The sequence below is a fragment of the Schistocerca americana genome, chromosome 1 (genome assembly GCF_021461395.2).
Source record: "Schistocerca americana isolate TAMUIC-IGC-003095 chromosome 1, iqSchAmer2.1, whole genome shotgun sequence".
Classification (NCBI taxonomy): Eukaryota; Metazoa; Arthropoda; class Insecta; order Orthoptera; family Acrididae; genus Schistocerca; species Schistocerca americana.
In genome coordinates, this window is record NC_060119.1 from 995,699,033 (window position 1) to 995,719,904 (window position 20,872).

At 42.4% G+C, this 20,872-nt stretch overlaps 1 protein-coding gene across 1 annotated transcript in view; it reads right to left on the bottom strand.

Annotated features, from left to right (window-relative positions):
* LOC124616038 (mitochondrial proton/calcium exchanger protein) overlaps window positions 1–20,872 on the bottom strand; it is a 97,091-nt gene that overhangs the window by 22,580 nt on the left and 53,639 nt on the right. The window contains exons 5-8 of the mRNA XM_047144268.1: window positions 13,186–13,389; window positions 12,858–13,109; window positions 12,635–12,781; window positions 2,276–2,383 (exon numbers count right to left, since the gene is read on the bottom strand). Of these exons, the coding sequence (XP_047000224.1) occupies window positions 2,276–2,383; window positions 12,635–12,781; window positions 12,858–13,109; window positions 13,186–13,389 (711 nt within the window). The remainder of the gene's footprint in view (window positions 1–2,275; window positions 2,384–12,634; window positions 12,782–12,857; window positions 13,110–13,185; window positions 13,390–20,872) is intronic.

A 20,872-nucleotide genomic window follows, 5' to 3' on the forward strand; every position in this document is an offset into this window, starting at 1 on the left:
GGAGGAAGTGGGGGGGGGGGAGAGCGGAGGAAGTGGGGGGGAGAGCGGAGGAAGTGGGGGGGGAGAGCGGAGGAAGTGGGGGGAGAGAGCGGAGGAAGTGGGGGGAGAGAGCGGAGGAAGTGGGGGGAGAGAGCGGAGGAAGTGGGGGGAGAGAGCGGAGGAAGTGGGGGGAGAGAGCGGAGGAAGTGGGGGGAGAGAGCGGAGGAAGTGGGGGGAGAGAGCGGAGGAAGTGGGGGGAGAGAGCGGAGGAAGTGGGGGGAGAGAGCGGAGGAAGTGGGGGGAGAGAGCGGAGGAAGTGGGGGGGAGAGAGCGGAGGAAGTGGGGGGAGAGAGCGGTGGAAGTGGGGGGAGAGAGCGGAGGAAGTGGGGGGAGAGAGCGGAGGAAGTGGGGGGAGAGAGCGGAGGAAGTGGGGGGAGAGAGCGGAGGAAGTGGGGGGAGAGAATGGGGAGGCGAGAGAGAGGGGAAGAGGGGTGAAATGGGTCTATCACAGGGAGAGGGTGGCTGGTGCAGGGAGAGGGACTGGGGGTGAGTGGTTGAACAGCTCTGAGCAAGGGAGCCAGTCTGCCAGCTAGGAATGCAGGAGGGGAGGGGGGGTGGGGGGGTGGCAGGTGTATGAGCTTGGCACATAATGTATGAATGTAGGTGCCAGTGGGGAGTAACGTACGCTGAAGGGAATTGTGGATGCGAACTGGGAGGAGGTGACGGGACGGAGGAAGGAGAAACTGTTAGGTGGAGTGTGCATTTTATCTCAGTTTGAGGCCAGGACAACTACAGCACCAGGGGATGTGTTTTAAGAATATCACCTACATCTGCATAGTGGAGAGAAACTGATGATATAGGAAAGGATCCTGGTGGTACAGGTTCTGAAGCAACCACTTAAATTGATGTGCTCAGCTACACGTTCTGCCACTGGGTTGTCAACTTAGTTCTTGGTGGCAGTTTGATAGTGGCCATTCATCCCGAATGACAGCTGGTAGTTACACTGACATAAAAAGCTGTGAAGTGTTTGCAACAGCAGAGTTTGTACATGACATGGCTGCTTTTTACAGGTGGCCTGGCCTCTGATGAGGTAGCCAGTGAGAGGACTGGAGTAGGAGGTGCTGCAAGAGTAGATTGGGGCAAGTCTTGCACCTTGATCAGGCACAGGGATAGGATGCTTGTGGCAATGAATTGGGAGTGTGAGCAGCATACGGAAGGACTTGGATGTTGTGTATGTTTGATGTGCAAAGAAACCCATTTTAGGAGGAGTGGGAAGTACCTTGGGTAGGACATCCCTCATTTCAGGGCAAAGTGAGAGATACTCAAAATCCTGAAGAAGGATGTAATTCAGTTGTCCAGTCCAGGATGATAACACATGCTGAGGGAGGAGGCGCTCCTTTCCAGCCAATTCTTGGAGGTGGTGGAAGGATTGGGTGAGTGTGACAATACCGCATGGGAAATCTGCTTGTGGACTAGGATTGGGAGTATTGGCTGTCCATGAAGGCCTTCAGAATACTGGACAATGAAGTTGCCATCACTGCAGATACGTTGTCCAGAACAAACAAAAAGTATTGCTAGACGCGTAAAAGATCTCTTGCGCCCGTCGTTTGGTGATCGTGTGCTCAGTCGCCACTTTCATCATGCTTGGCCTCCCAGTCCCCAGACCTCAGTCCGTGCGATTATTGGCTTTGGGGTTAACTGAAGTCGCAAGTGTATCGTGATTGACCGACATCTCTAGGGATGCTGAAAGACAACATCCGATGCCAATACCTCACCATAACTCCAGACATGCTTTACAGTGCTGTTCACACCATTATTCCTTGACTACAGCTATTGTTGAGGAATGATGGTGGACATATTGAGCATTTCCTGTAAAGATCATCATCTTTGCTTTATCTTACTTTGTTATGCTAATTATTGCTATTCTGATCAGATGAAGTGAGTGCTATCTGTCAGAAATTTTTTGAATTTTTTTTTTGGTTCTAATAAAACCCCATGCAATTCCAAGCATGTGTGTCAATTTGTACCTCTCTATCTACATTATTCTGTGATTTATTCAGTTTTCAAATTTATACTGACTTTTTGATTACCCGGTATTTACATTCTATAAGAACTTTCCTACAACATTCATACCATCCAGAAGTTTTAGTAAATTTTCCTTGTCATGTAAAGAATAGGTGTGCATTTATTAAATAAAATAAAATAAATGTCTATCTACTTACAGCACCCTTCTAAACTTCTATTTGCTAATGTTATATTTACATTAATAAATGGAACTACAACATTTTACACTCACTTCTTTCTTCAATCCTTCTTTTGTGCAGACATCAACAGCAGGGATCTCAATGACACCCGTGTCACATGTCATAACAGGAGCTTTGTCACAAATTTCTTCAGTTTCTTTCTGCAAGGAAAAAAAACCTTGCTATACATTTACTATGCCAAACAAGGAATAATGTAGAAAGTACATTTAAAAAAATGTGGGACTGCTAAAGCTGGACTTATTACAAGCAAAGCACACATAGGACCAACCAATTCAATATCAAAGTAAAACAAAGTCTCATTTTTTTCTTTTAGAATTAGAAAAAGTTGTAGCTGACGCAATTTTCTATGTTGGTCCTGAAATTTCTTCACATAATTGATTAGGTTCTAAGATACAAATAGAACTGGCAACATAGTTGTTATCCTGGGAAAATAGACCATAGTATGGAAATTATCAAGCCATGTATTTCCTGTGAGCATCACCAATCTGGCTCCCAACCCAACATCCTCCACCTTTCCCTCTTCTTAAAATTTATACAGACCATAGTTAAAATACTTAATCCAGGATGGAATAACAACAATATGAATTAAGTTAGATTACTACTTCCAACAAAGGAGAAGAGCTGAGTAGCAGATAGGCACTTTTACAAGTAGACTAAACTATAGGTGTTTCTGAAGAGGACAGATGCTATGGGTGCAAGTTGTGTGTGTATGAATGTGTGTGTTTTTCTAAATCCGAAGGAGGATTTTGTCTAATAGCTTAGTCTACTTTTGAATGTGACTGACTGCCACTCAATGTCTCCTCTATGTGGCAGGAGGCAGCCTATCCCAGTTCATATTGTTATTAAGAAGTTTTACCTTTTAGCATAAGTTTTAACTTCAAGTTCAGACAGGAATAGTTATTATTTTTTACCACTTGGTACTGAGTCATTTTAATCCTGTACAATCTTAGCATCTATTTCTCCTGCATTCAGAACCGAAGCTTTTCCTTCACTTTTTTCTTCCTCCTATGAAGAAATAAAACTGTTTAACTTTGCTGGTGATACTGTAATTCTTACAAAGATGGCAAAGGACTGAAAGATTAGAATGGAATGGATGGTACCTAGAAAAGAGGGTATAAAAATGAACACTGAAAGTAAAACACAGGTAATAGAGTTTAATCGAATAAAATCGAGTGATGCTGGAGGAATTATATCACGAAATAAGACAGCAAAAGCAGTAAACGAGTTCTATTATCCAGCAAACGACAGAAGTAAAGAGGCTATGAAAGGCAGACTTGAAACAGCAAGAAAAGGTTTTCTGCAAGAGAGTAATTTATTAACATCAGATATAAATTTTAAGAACTCAATTTATTTTCTGAATCCATTTATTTACAGTGCAGCCTTATACGACAGTATATTATGAGTAGTGTGTTCAGAGGTTCTACCGATATGAGTGAATTCCTGGGCCATTGGTACTTTGTGTGTTTCATTCCCAATAATCAGCCACATGGATGGCTCTGTCATTTACTATGATACGGTATGCCACTTAACGTTTTACCTCTTTTTGGGCACATCATTAGATGTTGATGACCTTTTACTGCACCACACTCACAGGAGTGGGTCTCTTTACACCCCCATTTTTTCAGGTTGGTACTGCACTGTGCGAAGCCAATTCTTAAGCAGTTAAGTGCCCCCCAAGTTAGAAACAGTAGGTGATTCCCAGCAGCCAGTTGTTCTTTAGGCTTTATTAGCATCTGAGTAATACAGCTTTGCCATTAATTTTCTCACTGTATTTCAGGAGGCTCATACACAGGGTTTGTCATTTGCATAAAACTTCCATATAAATGCTGCCTATGATCATCAGGTTGTTTCCTTCTTTCAGACTCAGCTGAAACTTGCCTTCTGATTGTGGGTGGAACTACCATATGCTGACAATGGGGTACATTTGTTCTCAACTGGACTGTGTGTGCTGTCTCATTAATTGCTACATTGACATATTTGACATGCGCAATTGTACCACACAGGTGCTGTGTAATCTGCTGGAGGGAAACATAGTGTGAGAACAAATTTCAGGTTCAGCTCTGCATACCGTGCTGGTGAGTTTTCAGATGATATTTCCTTGCACATACTTTTCCAGTAACGTTTTGACACTGCTTCTGAAATGTCAGAGTTCTATCAAGTCGGATACTCTAATAATTCGGTGATTTATCAGGATTCAGCTCCTGACCCACCACATCACTTTCAAGTGCCTGTGTGCACCTGTTTCTAATGTGGAAGGCACACACTTGACTTTTACAGGGATTTGGTTTGAGGAAGATTTTTTCTAAAGTAGACAGCTAAGTCTTCAAGAGCCCAAATCAATTTACCTCCCCCCCCCTTTCTCAATGATTTTCTTGGTATCACAGACGTATATAATGTCTTGTCTAGGCATTCATAGGTTGATCATTTGTATAGACGTTATATGAAATTAGTGACAGGACAGTGCCTTAGGTAGGCCATTATTTGACTTTTCCTACAGCTATTCCTCCCCTGTAGTGGTTTATTAACGAGAATTTCCATTAATTTTGTAATTCAGAAGTCCTTAGTAATGTTATGAAATTTAACAAGCAGCTGTTGGTGGTTGACAGTATGATAGGTAGCCGGGAGATACATAAAAGCAACTCCAATTATCTGCTTCCATTCAAAGCTGTCCTCTATGTGTTGGGTGAGATTGATTATTTGGCCAAACATGATTTACCAAGCACAAATCCCAATTGTTCTGGTCCGAGTTTGGTCTCTACAGTGCCACAAATTCAGTTAAAAGAACCATTATTTCAAGTGCCTTGTAGAGATGACACAGAAGTAACACAGGTCTAAAGCTTTGTGGAACTGTAGGTTCTTTCCCTGGTTTTAGCAGGTCTGTCACCTTGACGTTCCCCTGGAGTTTCAGAATATGCATGGTAGTCACGTGACTATTCATAAACTTTATAACCCATTTTAGAATTGCATGTCCTAAATCTTTTTTTTTCCAGTGTGGATATCATCCAAGCCAGCAGCTTTTTGCTTCTTTATTTGGTGGATCGTTCTTCTTAACACTCTAATACAGAGTGACGTGGCAAGGGTGTCTACTCCATTACTAATATCACACTGGATTCTCCCTCTTTCATCACTTTAGATGGGATTTCCCTATTTAACAGAAGGCAGTAAGCTATCCTGAGTTACTCCAGTCAGATCAGGTGCTGGAGTTAAGGACCATTGCAGAGAGCTTTTTATGATGTGTGCACACTTGCCAGCTGTTTTGTTTCATGTCAAGATTAATTACTTTCAGTCCAATTCTTCTGTAAAATCCTTTCTTTTGCTTTTTCAAAATTAAAGCATATCTTAAAAGAAACAACTTCAGATCCAACAGCCACATTGACTATGCAAGTTGTTGGTCCTTGTTTCGTCTATGGTAGCAAGTTTCCCACAATTTTTTTTGTCTAGCCACTCATTCTGTCACTAACAAAGATGTTGTCTGGGTAGTATCCTCTGTGCCTTCTTCTGCTGTTGTTGGATGTAGACTATTTTGCATCACATATTACTTTTAAATCTACTCTCAGCCCACTGTTCTAGTCTCTCACCATTTGTATGTTTCAGAGTACCCCCAGGACGTGCTATGCCAGTTAAAATCACCTATAACAAATGACAAGAAACTCCAAGTAGGAATATCAACAACATAGGATAAGAGAGATTGCCACTTACTGTAAAGAAGACATTTCAAGTTGCAGGTAAGCACAACTAAAAGACATTTACATCAAGCTTTTGGCCACAGACTTCATCAGTAAAAGACACACACACACTATTCAACCACTCAAGGAAGCGCGCATGCACACACAAACACACAAGACTGCCAACTCCAGCATCTCAGACTGGAATGCAACTATCACATGGGGTGCAAGCAGCAATCTGGGGAAGGGGGGGGGGGGGCAGGGATACTAGTCTACAGTAGGGGGAGAGACAAATTCTGTCTGGTGGAACGTGCAGGGACTAGACTGCCAACAGGCGCAGTATCAGGAGGCTTTGGGTTGGGGAGGTGGCGGAAAAACAAGCAAAAAAGAAGAGTAGTGGGGAAAGACAGGTGGATGCATTAGCAGAGGGCTGCAAATAAACAAGGTGGTAGATGAGAATGGGGAAGACGTGACAGGACAAGTGGAAACTGTTGGGTGGAGGTTGCAGGGATGGTATCTTAACATGGGTTGAGGTCGGGATAAATACGGGAGCAGAGAATGTGTTGTAAGGACAACTCCCATCTGTGAAACTCAGAAAAGCTGGCAGTGGAGGGAATGATCCAGATGGCTCGGGTGGTGGAGCAACCACTGAAATCAAGTTTGTTATGTTCAGGGACTACTTGGATCTTGGTCACAGTTTGGAAGTGGCTATTCATCATGGTGGACAGCTGGTTGGCAGTCATACCAGTAGAAAAAGCTGGGCAATGACTGTAGCAGAGCTAGTACATGACATGGTTGCTTTCACAGGTAGCCCGGCTGCTGATGGGGTAGGATAAACCTGTGACAGGACTGGAATAGGAACGGCTGGGTGGGTGGATTGGGCAGGTTTTGTGCCTCAGTGTTCCACAATGGTATGATCCTTGTGGCAAGGGGTTGAGATAGGGAGTAGGCTGGTATGTTGTAGAGGCTGAGTGTGTTATGCAATACCACTTTAGGAGGAGTGGGAAGTATCTCGGGTAAGATGGCCCTCATTTTGGGGCACAATAATAGGTAATCAAAGCCCTGGTGAAGGATGTGGTTCAGTTGTTCCAGTCTGGGTTGGTAATGGATGAGGAAGAGGACACTGCTTCATGACTGGTTCTTGGGGGTAGTGGGAGGGTTGGAGGTGTGAGGGGAAATGGGACAGGAAATCTGTTTGTGGACTAGGTCTGGGGAATGGTTTCTGTCTGTAAAAGCCTTGGTAAGAACCACAACATACTGAGGAAGGGACTTCTTGCCGCTGCAGATAACGCCGTCCCTGGGTGGACGGGCTGTGTGGGTGGGATTTTTTGTTGTGAAAGGGATGACAGCTGTCAAAATGCAGGTACTGTTGGTGGTTGACAGGTTTAATGTTGAGAGGGGTGCAGATGGAGCCAGCAGAGAGAAGCAGCTCAACATCTGAGAAGATTGCACGCTGGGTTGAGGAGGACCATGTGAAGCGGATAGGAGAGGTGTTGAGGTTGTGAAGGAACGAAGATAGGGTGTCTTGGCCCCGAGTCCAGTTTATGAAGATATCATCGGAGAACCTGAACCTGGATAAGTGTTTGGTGTTTTGGGAGGCTAGGAAGGCCATATGGCCCATAAAAAGGTTGGCATAGGAGGATGCCATGCTGGTGCCCATGGCTGTGTCGCAGATTTGTTCATATACCTTCCCTTCAAGTGAGAAGTAGTTGTGGGTTAGGATACAGTTAGTAAGATGTATGAGAAAAAGAGGTATTGGGTTTGGAGTCTGAAGGATGTTGGGAAATGTAGTGTTCAATAGGGGTGAGACCATGGGCATAAGGGATGTTGGTGCATAGGGAGGTGGCATCAACAGTGACAAGTAGGGATCCAGGAAGTAAGGGGTTGGGGTTGGTGCAGAATCAATGAAGGAAGAACCCAGCCTTAACCTACAGCAACATACTGTCCCTGCACCCTTCATCCAACAGTTTCTATCCCCTCTGTGCAGTCATTTCCTCCCCATTCTCATCTCCCACCCTGTTAATCTGCAGCCCTGCCAGTACATCAACCCATCTTTCCCCATTCCTCTCCTGTTTTGCTCCTTTTTCACCCACCTCCCTGTCCCGCAACCTCCTGATGCTGCACCCGTTCGCAGTCTAGCCCTGCATGCCCCACCAGACAGCATTCAACTCTCTCCCCACCCGGACACCACAATGCTTTCTCCTTCCCAAACCCCTCCAGACTGCTGCTTGTATTCCAAGAGACAGTTGCATTCCGGCCCAAGATGCTGGAGTTGGCAGTTGTGTGAGAGAGAGAGAGAGAGAGAGAGAGAGAGAGAGAGAGAGAGAGAGAGAGTTTCCATTGTTTGATTTTTGTCAAATGGCTTTCTTCCCTCGTACAACCCTGTGATGTTTTCCTTTGTTACTCTTCTCTATAGCATTATTCTTCTCAGTGTCCGTTCTCTCTCTCTCTCTCTCTCTCTCTCTCTCTCTCTCTCTCTCTCTTTCTCCCCTTTCCTGTGTTTAATCATCGTCTACCACAGCGCATCTACTTCCGAGCTACACTGTATCAACGATCGTCCATGCACAACTCAATCTCCGTGACTGTGCAGGCTGTTGATGCACCATCTAATGCCCCAGATTCTTTCCTCCTATAGTTATAATTATATTTATTCCATTGTTCTGACTTCACCCCTCATCCTGACGTACTTTACCATTTTGTTTTCCACACCTGCCCTTGCCACACGAACTTTTGATACTCGACTTAACCCATCCCCTCTCTCCTCCTCTCTTTCCTCTTCGCTTATTGCCCTGCACGAGTGTGCGCGCGAGAATGATCGCGCGCATTACACACACACACACACACACACACACACACACGACCCATGTTTCTGTATTTTTTAATGTATTTGTGCATATTTTTACGGGATTTCACGTATTTTGTGTATTTTTTTTTACACATCTTTTCACTTATCCAGCTCCTCTCACAAACATCAACACCTATTTAGCCCATTTCTGCATCATTCCCATTCCCTTTACACCATTCTTGCCACAATAGACCCTTTCTGCATCTTTCTGCCTCAGTTCAGAAAAGTATCCCTGGCTAAAACCCAGTCACACATCCTGTTTCTCAAAAGCTGCCTAATTCATGGAATTCCTCCAAACAGCCAAACTGCAAAGATTCCTTGAAAAAACACATCTCCGTGGTACTGGCATCCCAGAACCACCTCTGCTTCTTCCACACGGTACTACTGCACTGCAATCCCTACTCCGCTCATCACATCTTTCAAACTGAATCCCCTGCTCTCCAGCACATGGAGGAGTATCTCTGACACCACCTCCATAAGTTATCCAGCCTGCTGACATCCTATTGCCGCCTTGGGGCACCACTATCCAACCATTATTGTACCTACAGTGTTTTCCTCGTCCACCCTCACAGCGGCTAAACGTTGCCCAGCTGACCTTTTCAACTTACCACATCCCCCAAAACATTCTACCAACGCTCCATCAAATCCAGTGCCAAAACATACCCCTAACACAGTTATTAACCTTTCCACCAAAATCCTCAGCTCCAGAGAAGTTTCAGTCTTATCCAAAGGCCTCACCTTTAACTTCACACCTAAATTTTAACCATGCTGGACTTATGAAAGATACACTCTCCTTCTCCAAATCCCAGAAATGGAAACACTTCGTCGCCAACCCCTGCAACCACAGCCAACCTAATTCCAACACTGAACCCTGCCTCTCCCTGTTCATACCACCATGCAACCATGATTCCCCCCCTCCCACCTGACCCACTGCTGGTCACCATCCAGGAATTCCTTACCTCCAGCTTAGTCTCACTATACTTCCCCATGTACCTACCTCAGAACACCAACTTTTCAGCAAAAGAAAGAATAGCCGTACACAACCTCAAAATTAATCCTGACCTACTCATCCTATCTGCAGACAAACTTTCCACCACTGTTGTTATGAATTTCAGTGACTATCTGGCAGAAGGCCTCTGCCAATTATCTGATTCCTACACCTATAAACTCTGCCAGAGTGATCCCATCCCAGCAGTCCAACACAAACTCCAATCCCTGATTAAAGCTTTCGGCCCTTCCCAGAACATCTCCCCTGAATCTGTTTCCCTCCTCCCCCCTATGACAACCTGCACACCCACCTTCTACACGTTCTCCGAAATACATAAACACAAGAACTCTGGACACCCCCATTGTGATTGGCTATTCTGCCCCAACTGAAAGAACATCAGCCCTCATTGACCAACACCTCCAACCAACTGCCCGTAATCTAGCCTCCCACAACAAAGACACCAACCACTTCCTTCACCGACTCTCCACCATCCCCAACCCATTACCTCCTGGATCCCTACTTGTCACTGTTGACGCCACCTCCCTAACACCAAAATCCCTCACGCCTATGGTCTTACTGCTATTGAACACTACCTTTCCCAATGTCCTTCAGACTCCAAGCCCACTACCGCAGTCCTCATATACCTTACTCATTTGAAGGGAAGGTGTATAAAGAAATCTGCAGCACAGCTGTGGGATCCTGCTCCAGCATGGCACTCTCCTAGGCCAACTCTTTTTATGGGCCATCTAGAGGCCTTTCTAGCCTCCCAAATACCAAACCTTGTCTAGTTCAGTTTCATTAATGATATCTTCATGATCTGGACTCAGCACCAAGACACCCTACCTTCGTTTCCTAACAATCTCAACACCTTCTCTCCCACCCGCTTCACATGGTCCTCCTAAACCCAGCATGCCACTTCCTAGATGTTGACCACCTCCTCTCTGATGGCTCCATCCACATCTCTGCACACATTAAACACACCATTTTGACAGCTGTTATCCCTTTCACACAAAAAATTCCCTTCCATACACCCCGACCACCCGGGGAACAGCATCTTCAGTGACAAGAAGTCCCTTGCTCAGTATGCTGATGGTCTCACCAAGGCCTTTACAGGTAGGCACTATTCCCCAGACCCAGTCCGCAAGCAGATCTCCTGTGCCATTTCCCCTCACACCCCCGATCCTCCCACCAACCCCAAGAACCAGACAAAACACAATGTCCCCTTATCACCCAGTACCACCCCAGACTGGAATAACTGAACCATATCCTTCACCATGGCTTTGCTTACATATCATCATGCCCTGAAATGAGGGTCATCCTACCCGAGATACTACCCCCTCCTAAATTGGTATTAAGTCACCCACCCAACCTCCACAATATCCTAGTCCACCCCTGTGCCACTCCCAATCCCAACCCCTTGCCACAAGGATTATACTGCTGTGGAACACCCAGGTGCAAAACCTGCCTAACCCACCCACTCAGTATTTCCTGTTTCAGTCGTCACAGGTTTATCCTACCCTATCAGCAACTGGGCTACCTGTGAAAGCAGCCATGTCATGTACCAGCTCTGCTGCAATCACAGCACAGCTTTTTATATTGGTATGACTACCAGCCAGTTGTCCACCATGATGTACAGCCTCTGCCAAACTGTGGCCACGATCAAAGTAGACCACCTGTGGCACAACATGCAGCTAAACTTAACACACTTTATTTCAATGGCTGCTTCACTACCCAACTCATCTGGATCCTTCCCTCAGCCACCAGCTTTTCCTAACTGTGCAGATGGAAATTATCCTTAAAACATGTTCTTCACTCCATAATTATCCTGACCTCAATCTATGAAACATACTGTCCCCACACCCTCCACCCAACAGTTTCCACTCCAACTGTTCTATCATCTCCTCCACATTCTCATCTCCCACCCTGTTTATTTGCAGCCCTCTGCTAATGCATCCACCCACCTTTCCCCCACTCCTCTCCTTTTTTGCTCCTTTTCCCCCCCACCTCCCTGCTCCACAACCTTGTGATGCTGCGTCTATTGGCAGTCTAGCCCCTGTACACTCCATCGGACAGCATCTGTCTCTTTCCCCACCCGTACACTACCATCCCTTTCCCTTCCCCGTCCCCTCCAGACCGCTCCTTGCATCCCACGTGATAGTTGCATTCCGGCCCTAGATGCTGGAGTTGACTGTCATGTGCGGTTGAGGTGTGCTTGCTTGTGTATCTGAATGGTGTGTCTCTCTCTTATTGATGAAGGTTGTGTGCCAAAAACTTTTTGTAAGCAGCTGAAGATGCCAGAGACTGCAGTTTGTGGTGTGTGTGTGTGTGTGTGTGTGTGGGGGGGGGGGGGGGGGGGGGGGGGGTCTTTTCATTATGCGTATCTGTGACTCGGCATCTCCGCTACATGGAGATGATATGATAAATAATATTGATACGATATATAAAGAATCATATAAGTTAAAGGCATATAAACTGCTAGGAAGAATACTCAGTACCAAGTTACAGAGCTCTGAAACCTTCGATTTTTCATCAAGACACTTCTCCTCTGAATCTAACAAGAAATACATCACAGCACCTATCTCTCATCATGAAAATTCCTCTGCTACATGTGACACTGTGGATCTGCAGATGACTTTAGATTTGGTTTTAAAGGGTTGTGCTTATATGGGTCTCCTATTAATGGGATCACAAGTTAGCAGAGCACAAGTTAGCAGAGCACAAGTTGCACACAAGTTGCAGTGAACAGTGTTCACATGTTTTTAAGAATAAGGGGGAGAGTATTTTGCTTATGACTTAATCTTGGGTATTTTTACATTTCATCACATGAAAAATAGAATTTACAACTGAGTTTTGCATGAATATGAACATTTATGTAAAAGTTACTTTATGTTACCTTGACAGAATCTGTTTTCTTCAATTCTTCTCTCATCTCTTGCCTTTCCTCCTTTATTTTGCGCTCTTCTTCTCTAATTACTTCTATCTTCATTTTGTTGTCTATCTTGCCTTCACGTTCACCAATTGCTGCTTCAGTTTGTGTTACCTGCACAGAAATTATTCACAAAAATAGTAAGATTCTTATTAATTTGCGAGAAATTCTGTTGGAAGAGATAGCTCACCAAAGTATCTGGCAAAGATGATATTGTCGCCTTTAGCTGATCACTTGTGGGTATTGTATCAGGCAACAGAAGAGCACGGGACAGCAACAATAGCGATGGAGGTACTTTCTTGTTCAGGCTCAAATCCAACCACTGAGCTAACTGTAATTTCATGCGCTCTTCTGACATACCATATGCTCTCATTCCACGGGCACGGCAAGCTTGTTGTAGTTCTGCAAGACTCAAGGAGTCTATTCCCTCTTTTTGAATAACCTGCAAATCCGTATAGATGATAGCACACAATTTACATTCTGTTACACTTATTAACTCAAAACAGAGTCACTTCTACCTTGTCATCAGCTGCCAAACTTCGGAGTCTCATTCTGAGCTGAAACCTAAGAAAATTGTTGGTTCCTATTGGCTGTATCTCAAGTACTCTACACAGAGCAGTCAGCTGAGCCCGTGACAACGAGTCTAATGTTATTTCATCCTCAAAGAGCTTTGAAAATTTCATTATTTCCTCATTTGTGGCCTGTTCACCAGATGTCCGGACCTAATAATACATAAGAAATAAAAGGATATACAAAACACTGTGAGAGAACACTAATTGTAAAATACAAGAAAATATGTAAATAACAACACAGGATTTGTCACGCATCTTGGAAGTGGAATTTATAAACACTGGATGGTATAATTAAAGTGACAGTGTTCTGAGTGCTTCAGTGTGAGCTGCATACATTGCAGGATGCTGAAACAACATAGTTATGTTCATTAATTGGTGCGCTTGCAGAGTATGCTGAAAAAAATAATAGTTCTGCTTTCTACAACAAGGTGAAAAATGGCGCAGCAGGAAGTCAGAATGTGGTGTGAGTGCAGGAGAAGGGGAGGGACGATCAACCACACAACAACCATGGTTCTGGCATGTGTATTAGGACATGGTCGCAAGTTACAATATGTGTGAATCAGGGTGTCCCTACACAGCAACATGCTGCATCTGTAACACAGCATGGTCAACAGTTGTTAGCAGCATATCCTGTGTAATCATAGTCATATGGTGCAGCAATATGTCGTCGTACGGTACGCTTTACATCAGAAATCCCTGACAGACATGATCTTTCAGATATCTGCATAACCAGAAGTCACATGGCTTTAGGTCGGGGAGGATCTGGTAGGCCAAACATCTTTAAACTGCCTAGAGATGATGCGGTTGTTACCAAGGGTTTCTCTAAGAAAATCTTTCACCTGGCATGCAGCATGTGGTGTTGCACCATCTTGCATGAAAATAGTTGTGTGGAAAGAGATGTGTTCTTGCAAGATGGAATCATATGTTACACAAAGAGGTCCCTGTACCATACAGATGTGACTGTACATATAACAGGTCTGCTAGGAGTTATCTCCTCAGAGAAAAACAGACTGAGAATTAATGAAGGAGCACATACGCTGCATGCTGTGGATATTTCTGCACAACATGTGGTGGAGTAGAACCCCATATGTGACCATCCCGTGCTTTCACGGCATTGTGCAGAGTAAAATGTGCCTCATCTGTCCAAGGAATATTCCCTGGCAACATGTCATCTGTTTTCATGCAAGCAAAAAAATTAAAGGTAAAGTCACAGGATTGTATAGCTATCTTGGGGCTTCATCTGGTGCACATTCTGAATCTTGTAGGGATTAATCTTTTGAACTGTTTACCAGGGTGAGACAACTCCCTTGACACAGCTTGAGCACTGCAGAATTTGAGGCATGTGCTTCACAGTTGGCTCTAGCAACAGCAACTTCAACTTCATGGGAATGAGCCACCTACATCTCCTTGCTGCACCAACTAGTTCACCTGTTTCTTCAAATTTCTTGATCATATCTTCAGCCCATTTATTGACTTGGGGCCTCTTCACAGCTGTTTCTGTCAGCGATATTCCCGCAATGCAGTGCTGCCACTGCTGCTGTTCTGATAAAATAACTCTACCAGCAGTGCATGGTCTTTCTTCTCAATAGTTACCGTGTTTTGCACAGAAAACTTCAACCTTCTTAACTATTTATACCAACAGCTACTTCACAAAAGAAGTCAGTTTGAGTCTCCAAGTGACAAACAGCATACTGACATCAAAACAGGAAACATTTCACATTCTGACTGCTTACAGCGCCATATTTTCACCTGGTGGTAAAAAGTGGAACTATTATTTTTTCGAACCTACCCCATAACAATACCGATTAAGGAACATATCAACGATGTTTCAGCATCCTGCAATGTTTCAGCACCCTGAGATGTATACTGCCTGCACTGCACCACTCAGAACACACTTAGTTTACTTATAACCACCTGGTATATTGATCAGTTAACCACTATGCAAAAGATGTTGGGAACTGCAGTCAAAATATAATTTGAATAAGATCTGACTCAGCTTCTAGGACACAAATAGGCAAACTATATCTTACATAAAACTACGTGTGTGTGTGTGTGTGTGTGTGTGTGTGTGTTTTCTCTAACCAACAGGGAGGCAACTCTCTTTCATTAAAATATTTCTCCTTACATTTTCAGGTCAAAATTCCAAATTTTCCTGAATCTTTTTTTAGTATGTGGGAGACATTACACTTCATTAGTTTCCATGGCTGTAACAAATATTTTCAATTGCCCCATCATTTATTAGTGATTATTCCACCTTCAGTTAGGACTGAAAATAAGATGTATACAAAACTGATGATTTTGTTGTTCAACAAAGACTGTTCACTCATAATACTTTGCAACACACTTACCGCAGATAAATTTAAAATGTTTTATTTATAAACTTTTTGCATTGATGAAACTCCTACTAGACATACACACAGCATTATTTTATCATTCAGGGTTATTAAACATAGTTTAAAGCCACAACAGAAGAATACACATCATTACTCAGAAATAGGGACTAATAATACTTTATATACTGCTATATGTCTATAAATTAAGAGCACTTGCCACCCACAGAAATTCAGTCATTAGTGTCGTCCATCATCGTTCCATGCCACTGTTTGATATTCTGTAATGTAAGAGAAATTTTTGCAGGAACATGCTTCGAACTGTTGTTGCTGGAATGCAATCCCAGTAGACTTTGATAAAAATGGCTTATGTTTTAAACTGGACAGTCTTCACATCATGGGTACCATTAATGTGAAGACACTGCTAAAGTTGGTCAAGTACTACTTTGGAATGAAATCAGTAAAAGAAAAGGCCAAAGCACAACTATGCAACATGGACCTACAAAACATGTGTTCAAATATGGCTTCATGTTATGTTGAATTCATAACTGTGAGACAAATTGTAATGTGCATGTTACACTCTGTCACACTCACAGTTATGCAGTGGTAAACTGACTTGAAGATCAAGAAACTATAAACAATAATGAAGATTTCCAAGATTGTGCAAATGTGCCAGACACAGCCATTATCAAGCAACAAATATTACAACATTTCAATACATTTCTTCAATTTTCATTGGGTGAAATCACAATCAATTATTTCTGAAGCAAACTCTCAGAGTGATTTATAACAAATTTCTCAGAATGCACAGAGTATTTAAAGATTTCATGAGATTTCCCTTACTTTCTCTCCAAATTAAATGTCTTTGAGAACTCCAAATTTCTCAGGTTTACCAGACAAGGGGCCTCCCTGATGAAGTGTAACATATCATTCCATAAAAGTGATACATTACTACCTGTATCTGCTAACAACAAATGCTGATCATCTGCCCACAAAAATTTTGTCATTCGGGTAATAAATGTGAATACAAGTGTGCGAGAATTTCTTTATATGTGCACGAGATCAAGAGGCTGGATGCCGCTTTTCTATAAGAAGGAATGATTGACAGCTGGTAACCACCAGATGATATTTGCTGGGTCAGAGGTTGCTCCATGGTGGCGGGTCCCTTCTTGGAGACATGCAGCACCCCATGGAACCCTGAAACTTGTGACAATAAAAGAATGGTGTCATGAGGACAACGAAAGATTATTTCTGTATCTATTACATTATGTGGAAAGGCAGTTCAATTAATGTACCAATATTAAAATTAATTGACAGAAATGTATTAAAGGATCTGTTTCTGCTGTAATATTCAGTTAACATGTTATTTTTCATGAAGTAGCTATATCTCTTGCTTTGCAGATTCCAGAGATAGTTTGGACTTATGTTTTCAGCCTCAAGATTTCAGTCCACACAGATGAAGTCAACGGCAGGAATAAGCACAATACATAATAACGGCAAAGCAAGAGGGGATATCAGATGAACATATTATGCTTCCTGTATCCTTTCAGCTCTGACTCTTAACTACAAAGTTAACAGGTAGTTACACAGGTAATACTTCAGCTGATTGCTAGGAAGAGCTTGTTACATCACACTAACCAATAGAACAGTAAAGACAAAATGCATCTACAGAATTTTAAGAGTATGTAAAATTATTGCTAAATGAGCAAATATCTAAGTGTCTTTACTATTATGTTATTTATCTGCACATTCTGTTGATCAGAATTGTGACCTCTCATTATGATGTAGAAAGACTCAATTTTAAAATTACAGTACGCTATCTCAGAGGAAAATACTACAAAATACGGACTGCTTACATGATTTCTTAAATTATGTTGCAAATCCACTATACATTTGGAGAAAACAGCTGTGTTTTCATATCCCACCATAAACACAACGTCCGAAATTGCAATACATTCGGAAGAAATAGCGAAATATTTATGACAACCAAGATTACAAATTTCACTGCTGCTTGTATACAGAAATACACTTTCCCTTTTCTCGCTTCCCGTTGTTTAGGTGGAGCTGTTGTTCCAGATAATGATACTAGTTAAGATGATTAAAAATAGTGATACCAGTGATGGTGATTAACAATGATGAGACCACAGAAGACTTTGGTAGTAAGTAGTAAGAAAGTGAAAATAAAAATTTAATGCAAGCCTTTTTTTGTTTATTTTATTTCTCTTTGTACTGCCAAAATGAAGACAATCAACAAATGTTGTATACTTAGAACAGGTACAATTTTCACTTTTTTAAGCAGCTACTTTATATCAATGAAACAGTTTGATTAGTTTAGAAAATGTTAGAATAAAATTTTCTTAAAGAGCCTCTTTAGAAAGGATTGGCCATCTTATGCTCGGGTAAATTTGGTAATATACAAATTTCTCTACGAGAATACTGTGAAATACACAATCAAATGCTTTTGACAGGTCACAGAAAATATAGGTTGGAATGTTTTGTTAAGTAAATTTTGTATAATCTGATAAGTGAACTGAAAAATAACACAATCTACTAACACACCCTTTTGGAATCCAAACTAAGACTGACCAAGTATCCCCTTGAGAGAGGTGTGTTATCTTTCATGCATACTTAATCTTTTCCAGTATCAAGGAGGAGGTAAGCAGTGAGACTTTGTCAGTAATTATTAACCCTTCTTCTAAAACGTGTCGACAATTGCATATTTCAGTCTGTCTATCCTATGTGATAGTTGTGTACTGCATATGTTACTGAAATCATTGTATATGTGTGGAGAACATGACTGTAGCATTTACCTGAGATATTACAAACTCCATAAAAGTCTTTGGTACTGAGGGAACAAGTTACCTTCTTAACCTTCTTTTTCAGAGCAGCAGACTGTATTTGTGATTAACCTGCATGTATGTGGCAAGGCAGAAACCCCTGTTATTACTGGAGTCATAGGGGTACTTGTTTTTAGTCAGTCAACTTAGACTAACATTTTAAAAGAAATTAGAACAGCAAAGAACAATAATACATGCAATAGTTTCCAGAAAAGTAGCAGTAGCTTGTCTCATCAGAACATTAGGGGGCTGAAAACCAAGATAGATGAGCTTTTGGCATGTCTTGGAGAAAATGCTAAATCCTGAAAAGATAGATGTTCTGTGCCTCTCTGAACGTCACATAACCATACAAATATTGAAGTTAAATATCAGGGATTATAAGTTAGCATCATTTTTGTGTACAGTTGACATGGAAAAAGGAGGTTTAACATATGTAAAAGTTGGCTACAAAATAAAAAATTCTGAAACAAGCAATTTTTGTTGAGATCAGAACCTACAACCATGTGCTTTTGAACTTTAACTGTAGAATACTTCTCTTTTAATTTGAACAGTCTATAGATCCGTAACAGGAAACTATCAAATACTTATAAGAAATCTAGAGTCATTATTGAGATATCTGATGGATGAGAAGAAACATTTAGTAGTTTTTGGGGATTTCAATGGAGATTTCTTAAAAAAACTCTAATAGAAAGAATGAACTGGAAACATTATTAGACTGACAGAATATCATTTCACACTGAAATTCCCCAACTTCAGACAAATAGCAGGAACCGGACTGATAAGTTTTTGTAGACAATGCTCAGGCTGAAACAATTAATGTACCCAACTGTTAATGGTCAATTTACCATGGTGCACAATTAATGAAATAAACAATGTGCCACCTTACAGCTCTGAGGCTTATTAATGATTACATGATATAATTCTTTAAGAATCAGAAGAGATGGAATGAGGTAAGGTGTTTGCTTTAAATGCCAAATTTATGTGTGTGCCACTTCATAACTTGCATGTGCAGTTTCTGCTTGATTCAGGGATTAGAGACCCTGCAGCCTGCTAGTATGACAGCAGTTGTCTGTGCAGCCTGCCAGCTGCACCCCATGTTATAACTAATGACTATATAGGCTGGAGCGCATGCTATGCTGACCACTTGTGTGTTGTCTGTTGTATGTATTTTGTCTCTCATGTGTTTAAACTCTTTCGCGTAATAAAGTTACAGTGTTCTTGGGTTAGAGCACTTTGGCGATGAGTACAGTATTCGACTCCGCATGTTGCACTTCAGTCATTGGTTCTTTGTGTTTAATTTCCATGGGGGCAGTGCTTCAATCTTTTCTTGAGCAACAACAGGCACTGACAACTGCTATTTCCAATTTAACTACTAAATTGGCACAATGTATGGCCCCACCAATGTCATATCCACTGCTGTTCCTTGCACATGACGATGCACACACAGAATGCCTGCGACATTTCCAGGCATTTGGGGTAACAGCTGTAAACTTGTGCAAGGCTCTTTTTTAGTCGTGAATCACCCCTCATGTGTATCAGTTGTTGTGTCAACTCACCCCTGTACAAGAACCTTTAAAGTCTTTCCTTTTTAAACATACTCATGTTATTGCTTGTCATGTACGGTTTTACCATTGCCAAGAGCTGCCAAAACAGTCATACAGGGCATGGGCAGCAGGATTGTATGGACTTAGGTCATTGTCATAATTTTGTGACAAATGTTCATAAGGAATCCTATGCAGATCAGATGGTTTGTGATGCAATCACTTCCTGACAGGGAAGTGAGAGAGAAAGCACCACAGTGTGAAAATCCTACACTTATGGAAGTATTGAACATAGCTCTTAGTCATTTAAAGTTTCATGAGCTGTAGGTAGTCAGACGACTGGTCCGAAGTTTCAGAAATTAGTTCCTCTCACCCCTCCCATCCCTCAATCAAAACGTAAGGGAACAGAGAAGTTATTTCAGCAGCCCATCACACATTTCAGTGTCATGTAGGTCATTGTTGTTCACATCACAACAGCAACAGCATCGTGCTCCACTGCCCTCATGCCCATACTGTTTCACCCAGCACAAACAGACCGCAAGCCACAAGCACTGGCCAATATGTAACAGGTGCCAATGAAAAGGGACATATTTATGTGTGTAACTCTCTTCCGAAACCGAGTCAGGATGAAATGAACATGGATGTGTACAGTATGTCAGCAATGATGGTGTCTCCAAGCAAGTTACACACTTACCTACACACTTACGTGCCTATGCTTAACAAACCACAGAGAATGCAGGTGGACACAGTTGTAACAGCAATATTGGTGAATTCTCAAACTTACATAGATTTGGGTTGTCTCCCCCGGGCTCCGGTGTCACAGACACAGGCAAGTTTTAACAGACAACAGATTCCCATTCTTGGATAGTTTTCTGCACCCGTGACTTACAATGCTATGGTTCATTCATTAACATTCCTAGTTGTG